At 35.2% G+C, this 26,603-nt stretch overlaps 1 protein-coding gene across 1 annotated transcript in view; it reads right to left on the reverse strand.

Annotated features, from left to right (window-relative positions):
- Positions 1-7,819, reverse strand: part of LOC138706206 (uncharacterized) — a 50,130-nt gene extending 42,311 nt beyond the window's left edge. Inside the window, exon 1 of the mRNA XM_069835232.1 lies at positions 7,661-7,819. Within this exon, the coding sequence (XP_069691333.1) occupies positions 7,661-7,790 (130 nt within the window). The 5' untranslated portion in view covers positions 7,791-7,819. The remainder of the gene's footprint in view (positions 1-7,660) is intronic.
- Positions 7,820-26,603: the final 18,784 nt, after the last annotated feature.

The following is a 26,603-nucleotide window of genomic DNA, read 5'->3' on the forward strand; positions in this document are numbered from 1 at the left end:
TTTATCATGAAATGCAATTCCTTCACAGAAGGTTTTTAAAAGCAAAAACAATTCCGAAGCCGTCAGGGATGTTTTGAATTTACGCATAATTTAATATTAATCAAATACGTGAAAATTAATATCTAAGGAACTAATAAATGAAACTTGATGGAATTTGGTACTGTTATTTAAACGTGCAGACACAACAAACCCGCCGAATTTGAAAAAAAAAATAAATAAATAATCAACACTTTTTAAGTTTCAAAACCCAGTCCCAGTGTCCCTTAAATCGAATTTCTGCATTCGGCAGTTGGTTTCATGTAGTTGGAAGAACAATAGTAGGCCTAATCATGGTAAGAATGTATATGTCATTAGACTGGGCGAAGAAAGACAGCTAAATTGATTAAATTAAACGGGATGTAAAAAGCCGGAAGAAGAGAGGAAAAGAAAAGATGAAACAAATAAGGACTTCATGAGTCATATTCATAGACAGTGGATGATCAGCGAACTAACGTCTTTCGTATTCATAAACCAGTGTTAGCAATATGATATGATATGAATCATGTACAAGTAATCAGTCGATAGTCGGGGCTAGTTTAGCACGCTCGTAGCGCGGGCTAGCGAAATGTCTATGCATAGCCCCCTATGTATCTATCAGCAGTGATTTGGATATAATTAATAAGAAAACACAATTCAGTATGTAGCATCTTAGAGAGATCTGCTGTTAAAAACCCTGGTTTGCGAGATTTCTACCAAGTACCGGTAATTCTTATCTACAAGGGTAATGATCTTCCCCCAAGCTAGGAGTATGTATGTATGTATGTATGTATGTATGTATGTATGTATGTATGTATGTATGTATGCATGCATGTCTGCCTGTAACGGCCAAGTAAAGTAAAAATTGCGCCTTAACCCTTGCCTTTGCCTTGATGATCCCCGTTTGAACACCGCAACTTCCGTAATGTAATAGGGTTGTTAAATACATACCATTTTCGCACCACGCTTTCAATCTCTGCAGACATTACAGTCACTAATTTTGGGCATACAACAACTTCCGCGATTATAAATGTCAAGCGTCTTGCAACACGCTCCGTGTGCCACGCCCACACCGAGAATTGATCGGTTCGCAAAGCCGCCTGAGATGGGCTGGCCTCAGGAGGCCGTGCGACGCCACAAGCATCGTTCACCTAATTTTGAGCCAAGAGTCCTCATTAAAGAGTAACTGCGGATATATATTCAAGAGAAGGAATAATAGGCCCAAGAAATGTTCTCCTACTCTATGGTTTCCCAAATAAAAAAAGGGACATTTCCAGTCTTTACTTAGAAACCTGGGACATTTTGTAAAAACGCGAACATATTAAAAATTAAGAAACCCGAAAATTAATTACCACATACGTATAATGCATGCAATAACATAAATTCTACTTAAAAAATAAGTATAAATCACAAACATCACTTAAAAAATTGCACCTTTTTTATAAATACTGACAACAGAAGCGTGGTGGGGGGGGGGGAAGAACAGAGACATAAGTATTGCCAACATCGTAATATAAATTGATCAACAACGTTTCATGGCTTGACCACCAGGGGTGCCACCTACGTGGTTATGTTTAAAAACGGAATAAAAAGTTATGTAATCTACAGTTACTTCTCAGGAAAGACGCTTACAGTGAGGGACAGTTGGAATAAATTCGGTACATTTTACCAAAAAACAGGACTGTCTCGGGAAAAACGGGACGAATGGAAATCTGAAAAGGAAAAGAGAGCAGAATCGAGTCAGTTATGGTAGCTTTGTTGATTGAATTGTTTACCTGGCCAACTGTTGAACAAATTAACATTATTTTAAGTGATCGTCTTTAGTACAAATCATTATGGCGGCCGGCAAACAGCTATCCGTCTAGGGGAACTACAAATTTCAAATAGTGAAGGAATTATCCAAATAGGTTAATTAGCTTCTGAGATTACTTCATACAAACACACAAACATTCTCTGTACTTATATTAATATTGATAAACATCAAGGCCGCCTTAAATAGACGGAGTCATTTGTTTTAATTTCATTATAGCCATCGTCGTTGTTCCTGCAATAATTCCTATGTGACATATTTATCAATTTTCAGATTTTTACTCTATTAAATAAGTTAAATTGTGATACAGAAAATAATAAAATATCCTATATGTAGCTTAATCACAGTCTAGTATATAGTCACGAAGCTCAATATGTAGGGAATATGCATCCATACATAGTTGCTAACCACTAGGATCGCTACTATCGCCTCATAACAGACAATGCGAAATAGTACCGGCACAGTCTATTGTTCCTAGTACCCTCAACATCTCAAGCTTCGTGACTGTATATACTAGACTGTGGCTTAATTATATTTCTTTCTTTCGAAAATGTAAGAATTCACGATCTCCTATGTACTCCTGCCATAGAATGAATAAATTTGTTTTTTCTTCCTACTGAAAAATGTTATATTTTGCACATAGGAGTTACGGAACAATGACGCTATAATCTAAGGCGGCGGTGGAAATGTATTGTATTGCTATTTTGAAACTCTTGTACATCCTTAAATATCAGTCCTTTCAAAATGTTGCATAGAATAAAACTTATCGGAAATCATTTTTAAAGAAACGTTTGTTATGTAACATTTTTCACAAAAATCAATAATAATCGAGATATTTCGATTTATTTAATTCAGGCCTCCTTATAACCCCCCCCTTTTAAATAAAGTATTTTGAATTCCATATAGCCTAAAATCTAAGTTACAACGAACTTAATTTATATTCCAATTTTCAACGAAATCCGTTCAGTCATTATCGCGTGAAAAAGTAACAAACATCCAGACAGACATAGGGCTACAAACAAAAATTTCAAAAGAGCGATTTTCGGTCTCAGGATGATTAATGATACATGTTAACACCAATTATTTTTGGAAAAGCGAAAATTAACCAGAGAAATTTCGGTTACAGATTTATTATTAGTATAGATTATAATGTAGTATTCAAAGTCATAAGACAAATTATGTGAAGTTAAAATTAAATTTTATTGCGTGTTACAGCGAACAAAATGCGTACAATTCAAACTCAGTTTTTAAAAATACTACTTGGAGAAGAGAATTACGTAGAAATCAGTTCCGTACAATTTAGATTGAATTTATAATTAAATGTAATTTTGTCAGGACCTGTGCACAATAATTACGTACAAACCACAACTATACTCTATTGAAGAAAGAAAAAAATGCAGAATCGAAGAGAAACAAGGGTGAAAGGAAGAAAAGAACACCAAAGAGGAAGAAAAAAGTATGTGGTCATATTATAGGTTTAACGTGCTTAATTGAATTAGTCACTAATAGATGAGCTGTTGGTTTTTTATACCAATGTTTCTCAACCTCCGGGCCGCGGTCCAGTACCGGGTCCTGGCATCAATTATGCCGAGTTGCGAGATATTCTCCAGGAATTTGTCACGTTACTCTTTTAAGCATTTTTGACTAATGAGTGTTTTGTAGTGAGAATATTCTTAGGAGAATAATTTTCGTCATTGTGTCGAAAAGTGCATGTCCAGATCGTCTCTGAACTCTAAATTCTAAAATCTAACTAAATAATATCTGTATAGTAAATGTCTGTGGCCAAGCCACTTTTTTTTAATGATCGGAATTTTTCTGACTTAGAAATAGGCCTATTTAAACATTCGGAAAGGGAATACCGCTGTTTATGACGAGTCATAAAAATTTTCTGCAAGCCGATTACAATACAACAGTGGAAGGCGAATCCTCTGTTCTCAAAACTGAACGAAATAATTTGTGTTGCAAATGTCAGTGGCCAATTAGCTGGGAAGTATAAACAAAATTGTTTCACTTAAATTGAAAATTAAAGCAATCTATATCCGGTTCTCGATACTGAATAGTTTTACTGAATACTCCTTCGAAAGTTCGCTTTGCAGTGTATAAGTGCTTATTTCAAAATCTGAGTGTCGTGATTTTTTTAAAAGTAATAGGCATGCAGATTTAAACATTAATATGAATAAAAGACTAGGGACTTTGAGTATTTGAGTATTAAGAAATTTCGTACTGGTGTTTGTGACGCAACAACTAGTGATACATCTACCCCAAGTCCACAGAGAGCTCTCCAGAATAAACAAAAGAACGGAAAAACTACTAACACAGAAGAAGTTTGTGTTCACTCTTAAGGGGTTAGGTACAGCTTACAGCAGTAAAATTTTGTAAATATTCAACATTTTTTTCCTCCATTTCTGTATCTTGTACAATAATGAAAATTGATATGTGTAAAACACTGTCCTTCTGCTATATGAAAAAAAAAATATATTTTTACGATTTAAAAAATTATTTACTTTTTTTAAAATTCATTTCACTGTGTAGTGATGAAGCGTTTCCCACATAACTAAAAAACTATCCAACATTCTGTGATGAAATTTTTTGTACGTATTTATGCATGTCATATCTACAATATGATAAAAGATCACTTCTCTAATTTTATTAGATTGTCTGATAAAAAAATTAATTCATTTAAAAAATGGTCAAATATCAGTAATTTCTTCTAACACAAAATAAAAAATGTATTTGAAAGAGCATGATATTGTAAACATGAGTTTCAGCAATAAAATAAAAGAGAGAAAACATGAAAAAGTTAACAAGGTTATGAGTTATGAGGGGAACGCTTCATAACTGCACAGTGAATTGCCACCATTTTGAATTTTAAAAATATACAAATAATTTTTTTTAAATCGTAAAAATATTTTTTTCATATAGCAGAAGGACAGTGTTTTACACATACCAATTTTCATTTTTGTACAAGATACAGTAACTTAATTGAGGAAAAAAATGTTGAATATTTCCAAAAATTTTACTGCTGTAAGCTGTACACGGACAACTACTTAAAATTTGATTTCGTACAATGTCCCGACACTGACCAATTTCCACGACCGAAATGTGTAATTTGTGCTACTGTTCTGGGAAATGAAGCTATGAAGCCACAAAACATTCCGATTTATCAACAAGCCCATTGAATTCTTCTTGCGTACTTAAAATGGAAAAGAAAATTATTTCCCAAGTTTCAGCCACTGCTACTCTTTAAGTCTGAAGATTGCGTACGCCATACTTCATTATTAATACTTACGTTAGTTAAACGTTTGAACTTTAAAAAAAAAAAATTTTGAAAAATATTTACGAGTAAATTTGTTGGGATCGGGCCCTCATCGTGAAGAAAAATAATTTACCGGGCCGCGGTCCCTAAAAGGTTGAGAATCACTGTTTTATTCACATCTTCCCAGCAATACCAAATCTCGTTCAGCACCAAGCTGTTATCTGTAAACCATGTGTCACTATATGTTGCATAAGAACTTGTTCAAACTACATCGCAGTGATTCATTCACGAAAATAACTCAATAAAATTATAGCCTACAGCGATGACTTCGTATCAGGTGTCTTGGAGACCGTGAGAAACAAATGAAGTGTCACGTCCGCTCACTAACAGACGATGTCTAGTATTTGCATATCAGCACACATTAACTTTTCCGTACAAAAGGTGCTTACATTAACAACAGACAATGGAAAATAACATAAAACTTTTCAAGTAAAACAATTTTCATTAAAATCAGATTTCGTAACTTTTTTTACACCGCTCCTTGTTAGATAGCAGTAAGTGAGAAAAACGTAATGAAAATGTCGACTATTTGTTTTGTCAGAGTTAGATGGAATTCGAAAAAAAAAAAAAAAAAAAAAAGCAAGAAAATTTATAGTATAGTATTTTATATCCTGGAGTGCGCTTACTGTATACAGATCACAAAATGGTCCACTGAGTGAAAGATTGGTCACTAGAGGGGCAAGAGAAAGAAGTACTACAATAAGGAATTTTAATAGTAGGCTTGCAGGTGGGCGGAAGCAACGCAGTCGTGTTAACGGATATTAATCTGCCTGAAAATATTGTTTGTCTCTGCATCGAGTTTTTAATGGTTTGAAAATTATTCTAACCTCAACTATGATCAGCAATGATCGTATTGAAACTAATTTCAAACTAATTCTGCTAGATCACTCATGTACGTACTGTAAAACAATTTACTAATGTAGGCCTATTATGACGACGTAATTAAATCTGATTGCATATTTTAATAATCAATATAGATAAGCATGGAAACAAAATATTAATGCAAAAGGTGTGCCAGTCCAGTGGATAAAGGTGAATTAACAACTCACTGCGCATGCGTCAATATGATTTAAGATTGGTTTGCGCTTAATCCACAAACCTTTCTGACTACCTGACTATAGCTGTTATGAAGTATGAGCTCAAAGTGACCGGATTGAAGCCCAGAAGGAAGAGATTTTTTGTTTCACCAAAACAACCAAAACATCTTCGAACTAAGTTCAGCATTCTATGTTAATGTTACGTTTTAATTAGCGACGCTCGCAACTGCCGCCAAGGTTATATCAGCGTCGCCGGTGTGCCGGAATTTTGTCCCGCAGGAGCTCTTTCACATGCCAGTAAATCTACTGACATGAGCCTGTCGCATGCCATCGACCTGGCCCGGAATCGAACCCGCAATCTCGGGCATAGAAGCGCTATACCAATTACGCCAACCAGGCCGACTCAGCATTCTATGAGATGACCAATCCATAAAGTAGATATTTCCTACCGGTGATAGGAAAGTGTTGCAGTTTTTAAGTGATTTATAGAACACATTTATATGAAACATAAACTGATTTAATGTTTCACTTGTACCAACAGTGAAAGTGATAATTTTTGAAGTTAATGAAATTTTCTGTGTACCTACAAAAAATAATAAATAAACGACTACATTTGAAGGGTTGATAGGAAAAACAACCCATGTCAAAAAAAAAACATTTTTTTCAGGGGAGCGAAAAAACATTATATTTCGTTATGTAAAAGGATAGGAAACTTAAAGTATAGGTGTAAATACCCCAATGCTTTATAAATATATTGCTTGTATTTTAAGCATACACAGACGCCACATGATTTTAGCTTTCCATTAGTACCAATATCTCATTTTCGGCTAAAACTGACATGGGTTGTTTTTCCTATCAACCCTTCATTTTCAAAGGACTGTGACATCGATGGCTTTGCCTAACATGGAATATGTAGGTCAGTACACTCACCATAAAGAAGAAAAGTACAGTCAGCTATGTTACTAGGCCTACTTTATCAGCACACCACAAAAATCCACAAAATATTAATTTCTCTGGAACGTATATAAATAAACTATGATGGCACTTGTGAAAAATTAATTAATAAATAATATTTGTACTATTCATAGCCTATATAAGACTTGTCTATAATTTTGTGGAACATGAAAATACAGTAGAATTCCATCTTGTGAAGTACGAATGAGGGCTACCTCGAGTAATCGAAGTCTAACGGAACGTGCTGGTAACCACGCCATTATCCTTCTATAAATCAGAAACACTGGTGTCTCTACCACCCTATTCCATGTACGTCTGTCTGGTGTGTGCACTGACACTTTACAGGGTACAAGACGGACGGAGTGTGGTGCACATCACACTCTCCTACTGCAGAGGTCCAGAGTTCAGACAAGATAGGATCTCTGCCGCCTGTACGCCCGAGTAGTACTTCACTGTGTAGTAGTTTCTACAGTTTCTCACGCTAACTTGCATAAAAAGAAACAGATGTGATGACTGACACTTCCTTACCTTGGTGCAAGCTGGAAAGTACTCCAACGGTCTTCCGACTCCAAGAACACGCGCGAACAATAACAGTGTTCCGACGCCCAACCCCACTTTTATAAAAACTCAAGCTGCGTGGACCCGGCCTGACACACATCCAGCGCGCATGCGCGTCTACTGGGTGATTCACAAGTAAGAATACATAAACAAGTGCAGAGATACGGGCAAGTTTTTTCAATCAGCACCAATTCATCGGACTTTACATCGATGAATGCTAGTGACGTCACAGTTTGTTCCTCTGACTTAGCCATGACTGTTGAGTTTAAGATCGACTGAATGAAATAAATTTTATTGAGAGAGAGGGAGGGAAAGATTCATATAGCCTACCTTACTTCTAGACATTAAAATATGAGTTTCCAGACGTTTCGTTCTGGTCAACACTAATCTTTCCTTCATTATAAATATGCCCACGAATTCTGTGTCCAACTCTTTCCATCCACCTATATCGTAGGTTTTTCGAGGTACTCCCATTTCCCCTACCAGTTTTCCAACATCCCTCCATTAATCATCATATGGTGTTATATAGTTCGTCTTCTATGGTGATCCAAAGGCAACGCCTCCGTGACGGCTTGAAGAACTTCAAATTTCGGCGTGTCGCACAGCAAATGGGAATTCTTGAGTGAATGAATGACGAAAGTCAAGTGCCAGGTGCATTGGTACAGTAATTAACATACAGGCCTGAGACAATTATTCTGCCTGCCATTATAATTTTACTTTGATTCATATCTCCCTACTTAAAATACATACATACATACATACATACATACATACATACATACATACATAAATTATTATTATTATTATTATTATTATTATCATTATTATTATTATTATTATTATTATTATTATTATTATTATTCTTCTTCTTTTGGCAGAGTGGATTGGAATAAAGTGATGGGGATCCTAAAGAAAATAGGTGTAGATTGAAAAAAGAGAAGGCTGTTCATTAATCTTTATATGAAACAACGAATGAAAGTCAGGATAGTAGAAGAAATGTCATAAGAAAGTGAAATTTGGAGAGAAGTACGTCAAGGATTCCCTTTATCACCTATCCTGTTCAACATCTACTTGAAGGATTTAGTAAAGAACTGTTTTCAGAACATGGGAGGAGTGATAGTAGGAGGAAAAAGAATAAAGTGCATAAGATTTGCTGTTGATATGGCGTTCTTAACAGAAGAGATGATGATACTAAGGAATATGTTACTGGAGCTAAATGATAGCTGTGAGTAGTATGGGATGAAGATAAATGCAAATAAGACGAAGACCATGGTCATAGGAAGAAAAATAAAAAAGGTAAATTGCAAATTCTAAATGAGGTAGTAGAGCAAGTGGACAGTTTCAAATACTGTACTTGGTGTGTACTATAAGCAGTAACGTGAGCTGCAGCCAGGAAGTCAAAAGGAGAATAGCAATGGCAAATGAATCTTTTAATGGAAAAAGGAGCATCTTCTGCGCACCTCTGGAAAAATAACTAAATAAGACATTAGTGAAGTGTTTTGTATGGAGTGTGGCGTTGTATTGGAGCAGAAACATGGACATTACGACGAAGTGAAGAGAAACGAATAGAAGCATTTGAAATGTGGATATGGAGAAGAATGGAACGTGTGAAGTGGACAGACAGACTAAGAAATGAAGCTGTTTTGGAAAGAATGGGTGAAGAAAGAATGATGCTGAAACTGATCAGGAAGAGGAAAGGGAATTGGTTGGTTCATTGGCTGAGAAGAAACTGCTTACTGAAGGATGCACTGCAAGGAATGGTGAACGGGAGAAGAATTAGGGACAGAAGAATATATCAGATGATAGAGGACATCAAGATATGTGGATCATATGAGGAGACAAAGAGGAAGGCAGAAAATAGGAAATAATGGAGAAAGCTGGGTTTGCAGTGATATTATTATTATTATTATTATTATTATTATTATTATTATTATTATTATTATTATTATTATTATTTTAGCGTATTCTTCTTCTCATTTCAGGCCATTAGAGACCACGTAAAGCAACCCACTGTATTTATTTGCGTCTCTTCTTTTCCACTTCCTTTCTCGATTTACAATACAGCATCGGTCTTACTAATAAAAACTCTATATACAGACGTTTAACTGTCTTATACTTATACAGAGTGATTTATATAGAACTGACACATTTCTTTCTTTAATTATTCCGTTGGAAATTCATTCAATGACCCAATTTTAGCACCAAATTAAGCAGAATGTTCTGGAGTTTCGATTCCTTGTCACTAGATGCGCAGATGTTTATGTTTTATTCCCAATGTTGGCAGCTGTTTTCGACATTTTGTGTCAACGTGAAAATGCAGTACACATTAAATCAACGACTCTTCCTTGTGAAGCAATACTGGATTACGAATTCAATTACAGCTACTCAAAGGGCATACCAGAGAGAATTTGGTGTTCGCAATCCTCCCAAAAGAAACACAATACTGGGACTGGTAAACAAATTGGAAACAACTGGATCTCTAGTGAGTGAAAAGGGCAAGCATCTTTCATCTAGGCTTCCCACGGTTGTTGTTGACGTAAGAGCACGACTGGAGCAGTCATCCAAAAAATCATTAAGACGTTTGTCACAGGAGACAGGGTACATCTACTCAATGTGTCAGAGAGCCTAAAGCCATATAGGGTTACGGTTGTTCATCAGCTACAGGAACCAGATAAAGATAAAAGATTGAATTATTGTCGTTGGTTTCAGTCGTTCATTGTGCAAAATCCTGCCATATTGTCCATCACATGGTTCACAGATGAAGCATGGTTCCATTTATCCGGTTATGTGACGACCGAATAATTTCCAGGAACCTGTGGCCACCGAGATCTCCGGATTTGACAACGCCGGACTTCTTTCTATGGGGTTACTTAAAAGACAGGGTTTACGCCACACGTCCCCAGACATTGGATGATCTGAAGCACAATATCACACAGGAGATTCAAGCTAACAACAGAGTTCTCCAACAAGTGGCCAGTAACATGGAACGACGTGTTGAGTTGTGCCTTGTGCAGGATGGAGGACATTTTCAACATTTGCTATAGAGGTAACTAATCTCCCAAAATTCCTCTACCTTTTAGGTACCTATAATAAGTTGTCGCTAGCACAATTCGTTTTGAAACAATTAATGAAAGAAATGTGTCAGTTCTATATAAATCACTCTGTACAATGAGTAGCTCGTTTATAAGCCGTGTGTTAATTCCTTACTAATAATCACTACATACGTCGTATAACAATATAACTGTTACACAGCTACGTCATAGTTTCGTCATTACTTAATTACGAAAGGTAATAGAATATCTGAGGTTCTATATTGCATCCGGTAGAGCGCTCTAGTGTGCCGTGATAAGTATCGATAGTACAACTGGCTCTGATCGATTACCACACTATGTTTTGGTCAAAGCGTACAAGCTACAGCAATATTATTCTAATTATTCTATGCTCTTTGGTTTGTTCTTCTGTGGTTACAAGGCAACCATCATCATTATTAATGATTCATTAATGACAGTCGATACGAACAGCTGTTAGAGGGACGGCCATTTTTTCTCTATATACAACGCTTAAAGAAGGGATTTCGTGTATATAACTACTGCAAAGCAATTCCCATTGTATAGTTACAGACTGTTTATACATCCATCGCTTATGCATGATTTATTAGTAACGTTTTCTGTCTCAACTCTGCATAAGTCTCATATAAAAACTATACATGGTTTATTATATACATTATATATATATATATATATATATATATATATATATATATATATATATATATATATGTCTGTTTTCTTGATGTATGCAATTTTAGGGTAATGATTTTTATTTGCCCATTTCTCATTTCAAATACATTTAAAAAATACATTATCTTCGTTTTCAGAAACCGTTTATGATATTGATACGAACAGTTTAACACAGTCCATTACCAATAACATTTGAACAAACTATTCTGCATTAACCTCATTAACGCGGTCGTCGCTCCACGCTACACGTAGCAAACAATCACAAATACCGCATCTATAATCCGTCAGACTTCATTATTATCTGATGAGTCCGAAGAACATCAATGAATTTAAAAATGGCTTTCGATGAGTTCCTGCTGTATATAACGACTTGAAAGTGCGATGACATCCACGATTAAAAGACATCCTATAATATATTTATCCTCTATAATAGAGAGCCAAATTTTTTATCACTACCACACAATATTGAATGTTTTAATTACAATCATTATGCTATCATTATTATTATTATTATTATTATTATTATTATTATTATTATTATTATTATTAATTTACTCTATATCATACATATCAATTGATGGGTTATCCTAGACAACCTACTCAAACAATTACTCCCTCAACTTCTTATGCTGCAGCTCCCGCACCACCACAACGTCTTCCGACTCAAGAGTGTTCTCAAGCTGACCTTTCAATGACAAACCTCCAACTCCATTCTTACTACTCTACACCCTGTCACTTTCGGATTTGAATCAAACTCTCTTGGCTCTGTTCAACATCATCCAGCCAAAACTCCGTCCCCATAATGTTCATCACATAGGCTACTCCGATAGTCAAAACCAGCACATTTAATATATTCTGTTCCTTCTCATTATTTTTAATGTATTGAATAACAATTTTTGTAGTATATTTTGTTGTATATATTTTGCATTCCTATGTTTTATTTTAAATTTTTCTTTGTCTGATTTAAAATACTCGTTTTGACTGTAGAATTACACTTACATTAAAAACATCATTTGGCAATCAAATTTGTATTACTCAGAAAAATAAAATGTTTGTAGTTTTATTTTACGTGTTTCTTTATTAAAATACGACTTCGAAATATTATTTATTTTTCTTGGTGTGATATTTCGAATTTTTTAACTGTAATTCTCTCAATGTTTCATTATTTATATTGCAATTAAAATATCCCCATTTAAGAAGCACATTAACACATTATGTTGGTACTATGGTTTAACTAATTTTGATATTCTCCTTTATTACGTTGACAATTGCTAGGCAAACTTCTGGGATTATTTCTCCGATAACTTGTTTTGAAATCCGCAAAAGGTATTGAAGAGTTGTAAACGAATTTCCTGAAACCAAGAATCATGTCAGTGCGAACCTGGACTATTGACATATATAGATAGTCAATAAAAAAATAGTGCTTTACACTCGTACTTTGTTAAGCAAAAATATTATTCGAAGGATGAATTAACTTTAGTATAATAAATATTGTCCTATCTTGACTTGAGATTGGTTATCGCATGCTGGTGGCTGATTTTTTAGAGTTTGGCCCAATTTTCATCAATAATTCTCCAGAATTGATGGAAATCAGCCAAGTAGTCCTAAGGTTTTTATACTGGCCGCTGATTTCATGAAACTTTATAGCACTTAACAAATTATTCCCTAGCCGCTTCTTGTACAGCTCCGTAGGTCTTACGTTTCTTTCTGTTGAAAATGTATCCTATTACTACCAAAGCGCAAATAGCAGTTAGCAACGCTTCCTCGTTTTCCATGGTCGTGCATGGTGCGAGATAGAATCCTAGATCACATATATATATATAAAACAGATTGCTCATTCCTATGTTAAAATCGGTTGCACTTTGAAGAGAACAACCGCCAGGATCGCCACCCGTCCGCCGTAAACGAACACGAGATGGCAGTACAGTCGCTAATGCAATTCAAATGGGACTTATGACGTGACTCCTTATGTAACAACTAGATGGCAGTATAGAAAACCTGACAAAAGTTGTTACCGTCAAACTCTATAAGGCCGAGCAATCTGCGTATATATGATCTATGATAGAATGGAACTAGAAAGGTGTTCGAGGCTTGCGCGCTGCTCAGATGGTCCGTATCGTGCGCACCGCTTGTTCGAGAGTGCACAATTTACTCCGCACATTATGTTTGTTAAAGGGGACGACAAATGAAGAGTCCAGTGCAAGAATGATGGATGTCACTTTCTTGTAGAAAATGAACCAAGACTGTCATTGCATAGCTTAAGACTTATAGAATGTACATACAGAGTTATATGGCATTAACACTGATCGTCATTGTCCAGTAATGATCGGAAAATCACAGTTAAGCTTTGAGCGCTAAGCATTTTAAACTTTCAATTGCTTCTCCTGCAAAATGTATTCCAAATGACATCCATCATTCTTGCAGTGGACTCTTCAAATACAAATTCGCAACATGTGTAGGCCTATGTCTCATGGGTTACGCCTCTCTCTGAGTTGCGTGTTGCACTTCTGCCAGGCACGTCGTAAACGCGTGCCAGTGCGTCCTACTCCTACTGCAAAGGGCTGATGTCACACTTTGTGATCTGGGTCAGAATAACTTCATTGTATTATCCGTCACTTTACTGTCTGGACACGCGTCCAATGCAATGTTCAGAAACAAGGATCTTCTATGGACGGTTATCATTTCAGCAATGATAATAATTTCTCAATTGACTCAAACTTGACACACTTGTCTTTCATCCAAGAGGCCAGGGTTCGATCTCCGGTCTAGTCGTAATGGAATTTGTGGTAGACAAAGCAGACGTTGTGAATGGGTTTTCTCGGTACTTCCGTTTCCCTCTGTAATTGCACCAAAACACTCCGCCTTCCCCGCATTATGTCATATGCATTTCACACAGTTTTACAAAATATACCACACCGAGTATGATCGAAGTACCTGCAATCAGTCTTATTTTAGTTTCCCATCATTTCTTATATTTGATTTCTGGTCTAACCTATTTATTCATTGACTCGCTACCAACAGCACTAGACTGAGGTAACACAGAATTACTTACTGGTTCACCTTTCTAAGCCAAATCAGAATTTTCTTCATTCAATTCATCGGATATACTTTCCATTGACTCCTCAATCCGTATTTTCTTTTAAGAAAAGTAAAAATTGTCTGTTGTTTTGCCATCGCATACTGCAATATTTATGCCTATATTTACCGTATATGCTGCACCTTTTCCACATGTATTTCAGAACTGGTCAATTTAAATTCAGAAAAAGTGATATGTATTTAAGATTAATCAACTCAATTTCAGAAAGCGTCATTTGTATTTCAAATCAGCCAATTTAATTTCAGATCAGTCAATTTAATTTCAGAAATCGTCATTTATATTTCAGGTCATTCAATTTAATTTCAGAAATCGTCATTTTTACTTGAGATCAGTCAATTTAATTTCAGAAAGTGTCATTTTTACTTTAGATCAGTCAATTTAATTTTTATAAATCGTAATTTGTATTTCAGATCAGTCAATTTAATTTTCAGAAATCGTCATTTGTACTTTAGATCAGTCAATTTAATTTCAAAAAGTGTCATTTGTACTTTAGATCAATCAATTTAATTTTCATAAATCGTAATTTGTGTTTTAGATCAGTCAATTTAATTTGTCAGAAATCGTCATTTGTACTTTAGATCAGTCAATTTAATTTCAGAAAGCGTCATTTGTACTTTAGGTCAGTCAATTTAATTTTCAGAAATCGTAATTTGTATTTTAGATCAGTCAATTTAATTTTCAGAAATCGTCATTTGTACTTTAGATCAGTCAATTTAATTTCAGAAAGTGTCATTTGTACTTTAGATCAATCAATTTAATTTTCATAAATCGTAATTTGTGTTTTAGATCAGTCAATTTAATTTGTCAGAAATCGTCATTTGTACTTTAGATCAGTCAATTTGATTTTCAGAAATCGTCATTTGTACTTTAGATCAGTCAATTTAATTTCAAAAAGTGTCATCTGTACTTTAGATCAGTCAATCTAATTTTCAGAAATCGTCATTTGTACTTTAGATCAGTCAATTTAATTTCAAAAAGTGTCATCTGTACTTTAGATCAGTCAATCTAATTTTCAGAAATCTTTAGATCAGTCAATTTAATTTCACAAAGTATCATTTGTATAGTACATTGCATTTCAGAAAATACCATTTGTATAGTACATTGCATTTCAGAAAATACCATTTATATTTTAAAATAAAAGTAAATTGTATTTTAGAAAGCGTCATTTGTATTTCAGAAAAATTAAATTGCATTTCAGAAGTATGAATCCAATCTTATAATAGTTTTTCGTAACATAGACGTAGGCTACGACGTATTTCACAGTTTTCTTGAAGCTCCATTTCACTTGTGTAGCAAATGTGTAAGGTAGCCTAATATAAATTAAAAACTGCAGGAAAATCATATATAAAACGAGATCTTATGATGCAGGTCTACACTATCAGACAATATAAATAAAATGATTTCCATGCCAACGCCTTGTAATATAATCCCTACATAGGTTACACTTTTTCCAGATGTATTTCAGTTATCACTGGATCACAAAGTACCAGGTATTTCAATACAGAAATTGTATAAACTCTGAAGTTTTTTTCTCTTGGATGAGGTGTCATTGTTAAAAACATACAGTATTTGGAAGTGCCAAGAGGACAAATTTTAAATATCAAAGTGTTAAGAAATCTGTGTTATTTAATTTTGTAACTATTTGAAATACAAATGATGATTTCTAAAAAATACAATTGACGCTCTCTGAAATACAATTGACTTAACTAATATACAAATGATGTTTTCTGAAATACATTTGACTTACCTGATAGGCAAATTATGCTTTCTGAAATACATTTGATTTCGGAATATAAAGCAATAGCCTATGGTTTCACGTATTAATTAACTAGGTTACCTTGTTCACTAGTTTCGGTCGGTGGGCCATCATCAAATCTGGGTGGTCTCCGCGCCTTCTCATTGCATTTCCTGTGGGGGTGTGTTTGTGTAGTGTAATGTGGAGTCAAAAGGTGTGTGTGTTCTGAAATTGAGTTGTGTATTGAGGATATGATGCGAGTGTGTTTTTGTGTGCCGGTATATTTCGTATTATTCTAGTGTGTTTAGTTTCTGGTCTTTCGGTTGGAGATGTAGAATTTCCATGTCTGTGTTTATGTTGCTGTAGGTGTGGTTAGCGTTTGTGATGTGTTCTGCTTATGTGGAAGTGTTGTGTGATTTGGTTATGGCTGTGATGTGTTCTTTGTAACGTGTTTAAAATGTAGAAGTTGTTGCAGGTATTGCATTTGAGTTTGTATTCACCTGTGTAGTTGTGTTTGTTCGTTTGTGTGTTGAGATACTTTTGTAGAGTGTTTTGTGTTCTGGTACAAATGTGATGTAATTTAATTTCTTGAATGAGGTTGCAATCTTGTGTGTGTTTTTGTTTTCGTATTTTAGTGTGATGTGTTTTTTGTGTTCTTGTGTTTGTGTTGTATTCCTATGTTTTTGTAATTCTGTTTTGTCTTTTTTATTATATTGTCTATTATGTTAGGGTTGTATCCGTTTTCTTATGCTATGTATTTGATTGTGTTTAACTCTCCTTTGTAGTCTTGTTGGCTCATTGGTATGTATGAGTAGTCTGTGTACCATTGCTCGAAATGCAGCCCGTTTGTGTTGTGTTGGGTAATTGGATATGTTGAGTATGTGCGTTGTTGTGGGTTTTCTGCAGATTTTTAATGTGTGTTTGTTGTCAACTTTTGTTATTGTGATGTCTAGAAAGCTTATGGATTTGTTGCTTTCGATTTCTAATGTGTAGTGTAGCCTTGGGTGTATTTTGTTTATGTGTTGATGTAGATTTTGAACCTGTCTTTTGTTTCCTTTGTATAATATCACACTAGGATGCCACGGCAGCTCTGCCAATAACAAAACATAGTTAACTATTGTCGCATCTCACACTTCGCGTCGCTGCCAGTCCGGACTCCGAAACAACTTGAGTACTGGCAGCGCTGCACGCCTGGCAGCGATCCCATCTAAACATATGAAATTAGATAAAGGGGTCTCACATTCCGATGCAAGCAGAGTTGCCAGTCGTTACAACAATTGCCTCGCTAATGCCTTGTTCCATTATTGTGGGTTTCTTTTTGCAAAATAGACAATTTTATAAATTTTTTATTTTGCATATTTAAATGCAGATATTAACATCTTTTCTTATTTTGTTCGATGTACTATTTAATTTCAAAATTTCTCCCTGATAAAAATAAGAATAAATTCCAAGAAATACAAAAATTACATCAGAAATAAAACCAATAATTATTTAATTACTGTTGAAGCCATGAAATTGCTGCGACAACAATGGATCTTGTCCCTAGTGTATAAGCTGTGTCATTTTTCACTTTAACATAAGGCTAGCTGCTGCTCTGTGTATTATCATCGCTCTCTCATGGTTAACATGTCGGCATCATACAATAACGTGCGGTGTGCTTTTAAAACATAATTTTGCCGACCGATTGCTGCTCTGTAGGTTTCACTCTAAGCGTCACGTTGTCACGTCTACTTCCTCGATAAGAATAAGCACTAGTTTGTTATATTGTTAAATGGCTATTGTTATTATTATTATTATTGTTGTTGTTATTATTATTATGACTATTATTATTATTATTATTTCATATACGAGTACGTTGAGATTCTTAACTCTTAATAATAACTCTTTAATAATAATTTTTAATCACATACCTTAATGTTCGTCCTCAGCACAAGACATTGCAACCTCGGTTTTAGTCCACGTGGATTAGACGAGTAGGTGTCATTTAATAATGGAAGCAGCTTATTGGTTGCAATATTGAAATTGAGGTGAGTGATTGGAGCGGCGACATAAGAAATTGAAAACAATAATGCAATTAAATTTCAAAGACCTGCCGGATGTTATGCACGAGGCCGCTCAAAGACCTGCCGAACGTTAACCATGAGAGCGCGGCGATAATACATATTAGCCGTGTAAATGTAATTTTTTAGAATCCAGGGCGAAAATACGTGTCGCCTAGATGTCGTTCAGACTTTGGCCACCTTTTACGGTGATTTCGTAGAACCAAAAATTAATATAGGCTATTTAGACATCTGCGACAATAAAGTCTCGTATTGTTGACGTCATGGAACTGGTTCGAAGAAGTGCTGCTAGTGCTTCTGATTTCATAGAAACAAAACTGAATGTGTTTAAACACCTGCGGCAATGAAGTCACGTGGAGTGTAAATTTTCATATCAACAAGTTTTACTGCACAATCAAACGAAGAACCAGAACATGATTGCTCTGCTTACGAGTTTAACCGCCGATGTTCCGAAAGAAAAAAGTAGCAGAAAAAATATTTATTGAAGAAATGGGTTTCTGAAGACAAATGTTTTTCTACTGATGGGAAAATCGTTGTGTGCAATCTGAATTTTTACACTTATTATTACTTTAAATTATTTTCATTTATATCGTATTATTAAAATTGTAAAATGTTTTTACTGCATATATTTCAATTTTTAGCGCATATTTCAGCAGTTTTTACTGCATAGTTGCATGTATATTTTCAGGCTCTTTAGTGGTATAACAATGACGATAATGACAGTATAGTAGTAGTAGTAGTAGTAGTAGTAGTGCTACAATGTGGCATGACACGCCAGCGCATGATCTTCTGACGCATTACGTCACCCCAATGATGTCATCGCTATAACATAAATACAGGACGACTCACAGAACTCGTGACGACACAAACAAAAACAAGAATCCATGACGTAATGTAGCATAGGTGGGCGATGAAAAAAAATGACGCACACATAAGAACAAGAGAGAAAATGTCACGGTCCAAAGTTGAAGACCCTGAAAGTATGAAAGTTACGGATCCAACAAGCAGTGAGCGGATGAGGTTAGAGAGATAGAAAGCCGGGTAGAGGCTCTGCAGGGAAAATTAAGGCACAGAAATAAGCAAGGAAAAAGAGAAGATAATCAGAGAAGAAAGGAAAGGAGGGAAAGACATGGAATATATATAATTATATATACATATATATATATATATATATATATATATATATATATATATATATATATACTTAAGTCCCTACCTATGGACCGCGGGCCGGACCTCCGGGAGGGGGGGATCCGCGAGTGATTCGAAAGGGGTCCGTGCAAACAAGATATGGAAATACATTCACATAAAGCGTTTTTTTTTTCTATATGTGAAACAGATCTTCAGCCGGGGGAAGTAAAATTAGGTTTTATGCTCGATGCGAAGCCGAAAGTGATGATAATTTTCACGAGCGCATAAAATCTGTTTACTCTCGCGTGCATTATTTTATCCTTTATTGGTGTCCAAATTTCATTACTGGTATCAAAATTTAATTTTAAATTGTAAGCCTTTTCTTACGTTTGAGATGGACAGGGCATGTAGCACGTATGGGCGAATCCAGAAATGCATATAGAGTGTTAGCTGGAAGGCCGAAGGGAATAAGATCTTTCGGGAGGTCGAGACATAGATTTAAGAATAGGTCTCAATAAGGAAAGTAAAAAGATTTGTTAAGTAAGTTACTGATCTCCTGATTCATTGTAGTGTCTAAAGTTCACTGTCAGTACATGTGTTCCTATTTATCCTTACTGAAACCTGGCAACGCAACGCTCCAAAGATATTTAATTTGACTTAGCCACAAAGTAGGCCTAAGACTTTTGCAACATTTCCCCATTTCTAAAGTTGATGTTTATTATGACTTTGTCCTGTGCCTTCTGTTGATTTAACTTCTACTTCCTTAGTAAACGTTTTGCGACATGGGGCTACACTTCTACATTTAAGATGATTAATTGATGACAGTGTTTGTGACTTTTAAGGGGAGAGGATGATATTTTTTAAAACTCTTTTCCTATTTGGTGTAAATTATTAATTTTTTGTATCTAGAGAGCTCATAGCTGTGGCAACTCAACCAAATAAAAATATAAAAAAAAATTATTTGGGGGCCCAAATTGGAAAAAAATATACCCAATGCAGGATTGTACTAAAACCGATATATCTAAACCGTTTTTAAAGATGGATTCAAACATTTTTTGCAATGTATTTGCAAAAGTATGTTCTACAAACTGTCTGTAACAGAATTTTGATATTAGTCCCTACGTTTGTAAAATAAACAATTAAAATTTAGTAACAATTTTCTGATTTCTTTTCTTGCAAACAAACGGACGTATTTTTAAAATGAAATCAATTAACAAAATTCTGTTACAGAGAAAAGTTTCCTAATAGTCTAAAGAATGTAAGTTCTAAATTTCATGCATGTATCTGTAATAGTTGAGAAATTATATCCATTTTGTCTGGCAATGTAGCAAAAAAAAATTAAGTTACTGGAAACCGATAAAAGCGGGCGTGTGATTTAAAAATCCATAGCGCAGGAAGTTTAAAAATGACGTCTCAACATCCGATAAGGGCACAAATACCCACAAAATGTTATGCAATGCATTCCACACATATCAAAGGGTATTTTAAAGAAAAAAAAATTGAAAATTTAATTTACCGGAAACAACAATAAAAGTGGGCGAGTGATTTAAAAATCCATAACGCAGGAAGTTTAAAAATGGACATGCACACATATCACAGAGTATTTTAAAGATTTCTTTTTGAAAATTTAGTCATTTTTCATCAAAAATACCATCCTCTCCCCTTAACTGTTTTTCGGCAACATTTTTTTTTTAACTTTTATATTATTTAAACTAGGGATTTAGCGACTTTTTTGAGCACCCTCTAGCGACAAAAATAAAACTTTCTCTATTGATAATAAGCAGGGCCCGGATTTTGATGACGTAAAAATAGCTAAAAAAATCTATAAAATGACCTAAAAATCAATAAATGATCTAAAAATGACTTAAAAATTGTTGTCTTCATTTTAGGGTAAGGCAGTACAGCACAGTTCTTACTTCTGTAACGTTAGAACTGAAATTAAAAACTAATATTAATTTAAACTCGCGAATTTGTATGTTCTAGGAAAGAACACGTATAAAAATATTACCTTATTCATAATTATTGCAGTAGGTAACCACCAGCATGCGCAGGTTCTCGAAGGTTAGGGAACGTCTGTTGTCGGAAAGCACATTTTTGTACTGTGAGAAACTCCTTTCCACATCCGCTGATATAGCTGAAGCATACTTGAAATGCGCTAAATCACTGGCAGTGAGATCTTCTTCAATGCAGGAAGTATCAAATGCTTCACAAAAGTGTCTGTAAAAATCTGACGATTTATTCTCCTTCATGGATACACTTTGTTGCAGTAAAAGTTCCGTGGATTTCTTCTTACTTGCGAATTGCACTGCCCGTATATGCTTATCGCGACCCACATGTTGTTGAACAGTGAATTTTCTTTCTGCTAATACCTTTGTTTCGCACAACTTACAAAATAATACTTCACCGTCCTTAGAGAAAACATCATCTCCAAATTTAGATACAGTCTGTCTTAAATGACAAGATTTAGATGGCTTTATTTTAGGCATGACTGAATGAAACTATGAAAACTGAACACTAAACATACACTAAACATTAGTCTCTGAAAATCTGTAATTAACTAAATCTGTGACAGTGAAAATAACGAATCAAACGCTTGCCGCGACAGGAAGTAGCTAAAACAACTACTTTCAACATGTGTGTGTACATTGTCGAGCGGCATGTTTTTTTTTTTTTTTTTTTTTTTTTTTTTTTTTTTTTTTTTTTTTTTTTTTAACTGTACAGGGAGATTGGAAATAAGAGAATTTGTTGCAGCGACAACAATAAGTATAGCTAAGACACAGACTCTCAAAATATGCATTGTCGAGCCAGTGATCAGACTTCCATTTATTTCGATAGATTAAAAATGAAATTTAAATAATTTAATAATTTAAATTAATTTAATATTTTACAAAAAAAAAAAAAAAAAAAAAAAGAAACAAAAAAGAAAGAGAAGGATCAGAAAAGGAAGTAAAATGCAGAACCAATTTTGATGACATAAAACTTGAAAAAATAACCTAAAACTTACAAAAATGGATAATAATTATGGCGAAAAAATGTACAATAGAATTAATATATTTATAACCAGAGGTTCGTGTTCAGGATTTCAATATTTGAGAGCAATGCGTACTGCATGAGGAAAAAAAAGATGACATGTCATCCAAGGGCACCCGCAGGATCCAGTCTCAGTGGTAGCAAGATGGTTAGAAAATTAGAGAAAACGGGTGCACGAGGAGAGAGAAAATTGAACATAAAAATAGCCAGTTCTGAAATCTAAATTACCCTGTGCACGCATTCGTAGTTTAAAGCTCTCACTTTTGTTGAATTGTTTACCGTGGAGTTCACACCTGTGGAGTAACGGTTAGCGCGTCTGGCCTCAAACCAGGTGGTCCGTGTTCGATTCTCGGTCGGGGCAAGTTACCTGGTTGAGTTTTTCCGGGGTTTTCCCTCAACCCAATATGAGCAAATGTTGGATGACTATCGGTGCTGGACCCCGGACTCATTTCACCGACGTTATCACCATCTCATTCAGACGCTAAATAACCTAAGATGTTGATCAAGCATCGTAAAATAACCTACTAAAAATTACCGAGGGTTTGAGAAAAAATGTATCGAATACATAGAGAAGAATAAACAAACGCGTAAAAAATAAAAATCTCAGTGGTAGCAATGCTCCCACTGGCTACGCCCTGTGGGCGCCCTTGATGTCATTAAAATCTCGGCCCTGGTAGTAAGGAATCTAGCGACTTTTGAATTACTGTTTCGCGACTTTCCGCACACTTTAGTTGACAACACTGGTTAATTTAATGACGTGGCAGCAGTGTTGCCAACAGGACGAAAATTCCGTCAAAATTGACGGAATTTCAACGTAGCGGAGGGGAAAAAAATGGCTTTGACGGGTGATGGATTTTCTGGCGGAAATTACGATTTACATCATCTTTTGACATTTTTAGCTGCTGTCATTTTAATTGTTTAATTTTTGGGAGATTTCACTTTTTATTTGAACAGCCCTGCCTGTTCCGTACTTTGTTTAAGAACCCCCTGTTTCAGATTTCCTCGTAATCAAGTCATGTCTAGGAATGATTATTGTAATCAGAATTGGTAAGTAAGTTGTGTTAAAATTTGCTTATATATATTGGGTCATTATTATTTTTTAATTTTGACGGATTCTGACGGATTTCCAGTGTTATACTGACGGGGATACAATTTATGTGTTGGCAACACTGCGTGGCAGTAGGTCATATTTGCTTCCACGCTGACTAGATACCATTACGACTGTTTCTTCACGCTTCTGAAAACCGCGTATTAGCAAGTAAACAGTGTGCAGTGTTTGATATGTTATTCATACATTAAAATCACTGCATCTCGTGACATCTCCCCCTATTACAGTCCCAAGGAAACGTGTAGGTGCGCTGCATGGTGTGAGTCATCCGTTTAATCACAATCGCCAGAACGATGAGATACGATGTGGTTTGACTTTTTGTGGGCCGTGAGGAAGTGTTTCCTGTGCTCATACATCCGTACTTATTAACGTAACATCTATCTCACGATCAGGTTCGGTTCCTGACAGACGTACTATTAGTGATGAATGGATGATGTGGCTATTGTATTGGTTTTCCTAGAGTACTTCTGTTTTCCTTGCGTTCCTAATTCATCGCTGCTATTGCTGTCATGTTTCCAGGCACATAGTTTTGTTCAGGGTTTAATCCACAGTCGCATTTGTCGCATTTTGCTACTCGACTTCTAAAAATTCAAGAAACTTTCAATGTAAATGTGCAAAAATGCGACAACCACATTGGACTTCAGAAACGAAGATGGTAATGGAGAAAATGAAATCAGAGACGTGTATGAACTAATCTGAATTTAAATGAAATGCTAATGGCATGGACAATGTTGAAAAAGGTATTAAGCAAGAGGGGCCGTATTCATAGACATTTTTAGCGCGGGCTTTCGGTGGATGATCAGCGTTTTTCGTATTCATAAACCAGTGTTAGCGATAGGATATGATTTGAATTCTGTACTAGTAACCAGTGGATAGCCGAGGCTAGCTTAGTACGCTCGTAGCGCGTGCTGCGAAATGTCTATGAATAGCACCCTAGATGTTCAGGAATGGATTTCAAAAAGTTGGTGCAATTCAAGTGAACAATATTATTTTCTTCTAATTGATTTATATAATTCCATCGCATACTGTAAATTTTGAGCGAGAGTTTAGTTACATGAATCTTGTAAAAACTGGAATTAGAAACCGCCTTTCAGTAAATAGAGTTAGCACTCTGCTAACAATAAATCTTGAAGGACCTACTCGTAAATAATTTCAATGTTTAGAGTGCTCATAAAATAACGCACTTTAATGTGATGTAAATTCAGCAGTAATTGATTCTAAACATACCTACATGTAATGATTTACTTACATAAGTATATCTAATTCTAGGGTGTGGTAAGATGGAGTGAAAGTAATAAAACCCCAAGAAAAAATTACAAAACTTTTTGTTTTTCCACACTTCATTAATTCTATCTTTCTGTAGAAGTATTTATAATATTGCACAAGCTTTTCGCAGTTTGCACAAATATAATTTTACGTTTTGCGACAATTATTATTTATTTTCTAGCATAAACCGTAGTTTTGATGCCTTATTGCCCAAACGTGAACAGAAACTGGTTTGCACCGACTACATAAAAAATCAGTCCTCAAAACAATTCTAGAAGTAGACATTGCCACGAGGAAAGGGCAAGGTATGTAAGCTTCTGAGGTGGCGGATTGTGGGTGATTTGATTTATATGCTGGCGTAATTTCTAAAGTGTTGTTCATTTTATCTTCCTTTTTTTTCTGATATAATTATATGAAAGAAAAAAAACGAATTCCCACTTTAACATTCTCTTTTTCTTCTTCTTCTTCTTCTTCTTCTTCTTCTTCTTCTTCTTCTTTTCTTCTTCCTCTGCTTCTACAAATCTCTTGAGAATACTTTCAAAATCTGGTGTAACACCTGTAACTGATATGTTACTAATTGAGCTGTATCTAAGATATCTGTGCTCTCGTCTAATGCAAGGGAGAAAGCAACAACTATTTTTGCTTTCTTTAAGTTGATTTTCTATGTTTTTTTTTTTTTTAGTTTTTCCACTCTTATTACGGTGATTCTTCGTGATAAATTTGTGCTATCACAATTGGAAATTTCACGAGGGCTCAAAATTTCCATAGCTTTTGTTAGACGCATTTTCAGAAATTTACCCTCTTGGAAAGATTTGAAGGACCGAGCGATCTTCCAGCTAGTACGTACCTAGCATATTATTTAATTTCGAAATCATCAGGGATGTTGATTTTTACAATTATTTGTAATCAGAAATTTATCATTAACCTTGGCCTAGCAAAGTGCTAGGTATATTCAAAGACGTGTTCAAGTGTTTTAAAATATCAGCAAAATAGGCTACTAGAAATGATGTTCATGTAATATTTCGTGTTATTGTTGCACTGTTTTCTTCTGTTTTGGTCGTTTTTTTGGTGGTATGCACTAAATTTGTGTAAAATCATCGTTGTCTTCGATTTTACAGGGATTTGTATTTTTCGAATGGGGTTAAGTACCCTACCAGTTCGGTCGCATATAGAAGTCTCGCCCAAAAGTGGATCACACCTTTAAAGAGTTTGGGAACCACGATCTAGGCAAACATATTCATTGAACCTCAAAACATGCATTTGTTTGTAAATCTGTATTACTATCTTACGGTTTCTCCATTGATGAAGCAAGAACAAAAATAGATGGCATTCAGTTTCTTGTTGACATATTATGAACGTATATGAGAGTGTTATCTGTTGCTTTGCTGCTTGCAGAAATTAAAATACACTGTGATTCTCAATGATTACCCTGATTTAGAGATTGTTTATAGGCGTACCACGAATGATATAACAGTGGTACGAATATTACATCAAGAATATTCCTCAAAGTTTAATTTGCAATTTCCCGCGCGGCGTAGTTCCACTTTTTACCAGTAGAGAACTTGAGATCATAGAAATGGCGATCGGCGCTCAGCGTTCATTTGCAGTGTTGGATTTCATCTATCAACAAGATGGCGCTTCGCCTCATTTCACAATGACGTCCGGACATTTCTGAACGCTCGATTGCCAAACAGATTGATTGGTCACGCGGGGAGAGACGACATGCAGCTCTTGTCTTGGCCTCTA

The sequence above is a fragment of the Periplaneta americana genome, chromosome 9, assembly GCF_040183065.1.
Source record: "Periplaneta americana isolate PAMFEO1 chromosome 9, P.americana_PAMFEO1_priV1, whole genome shotgun sequence".
Lineage (NCBI taxonomy): Eukaryota > Metazoa > Arthropoda > Insecta > Blattodea > Blattidae > Periplaneta > Periplaneta americana.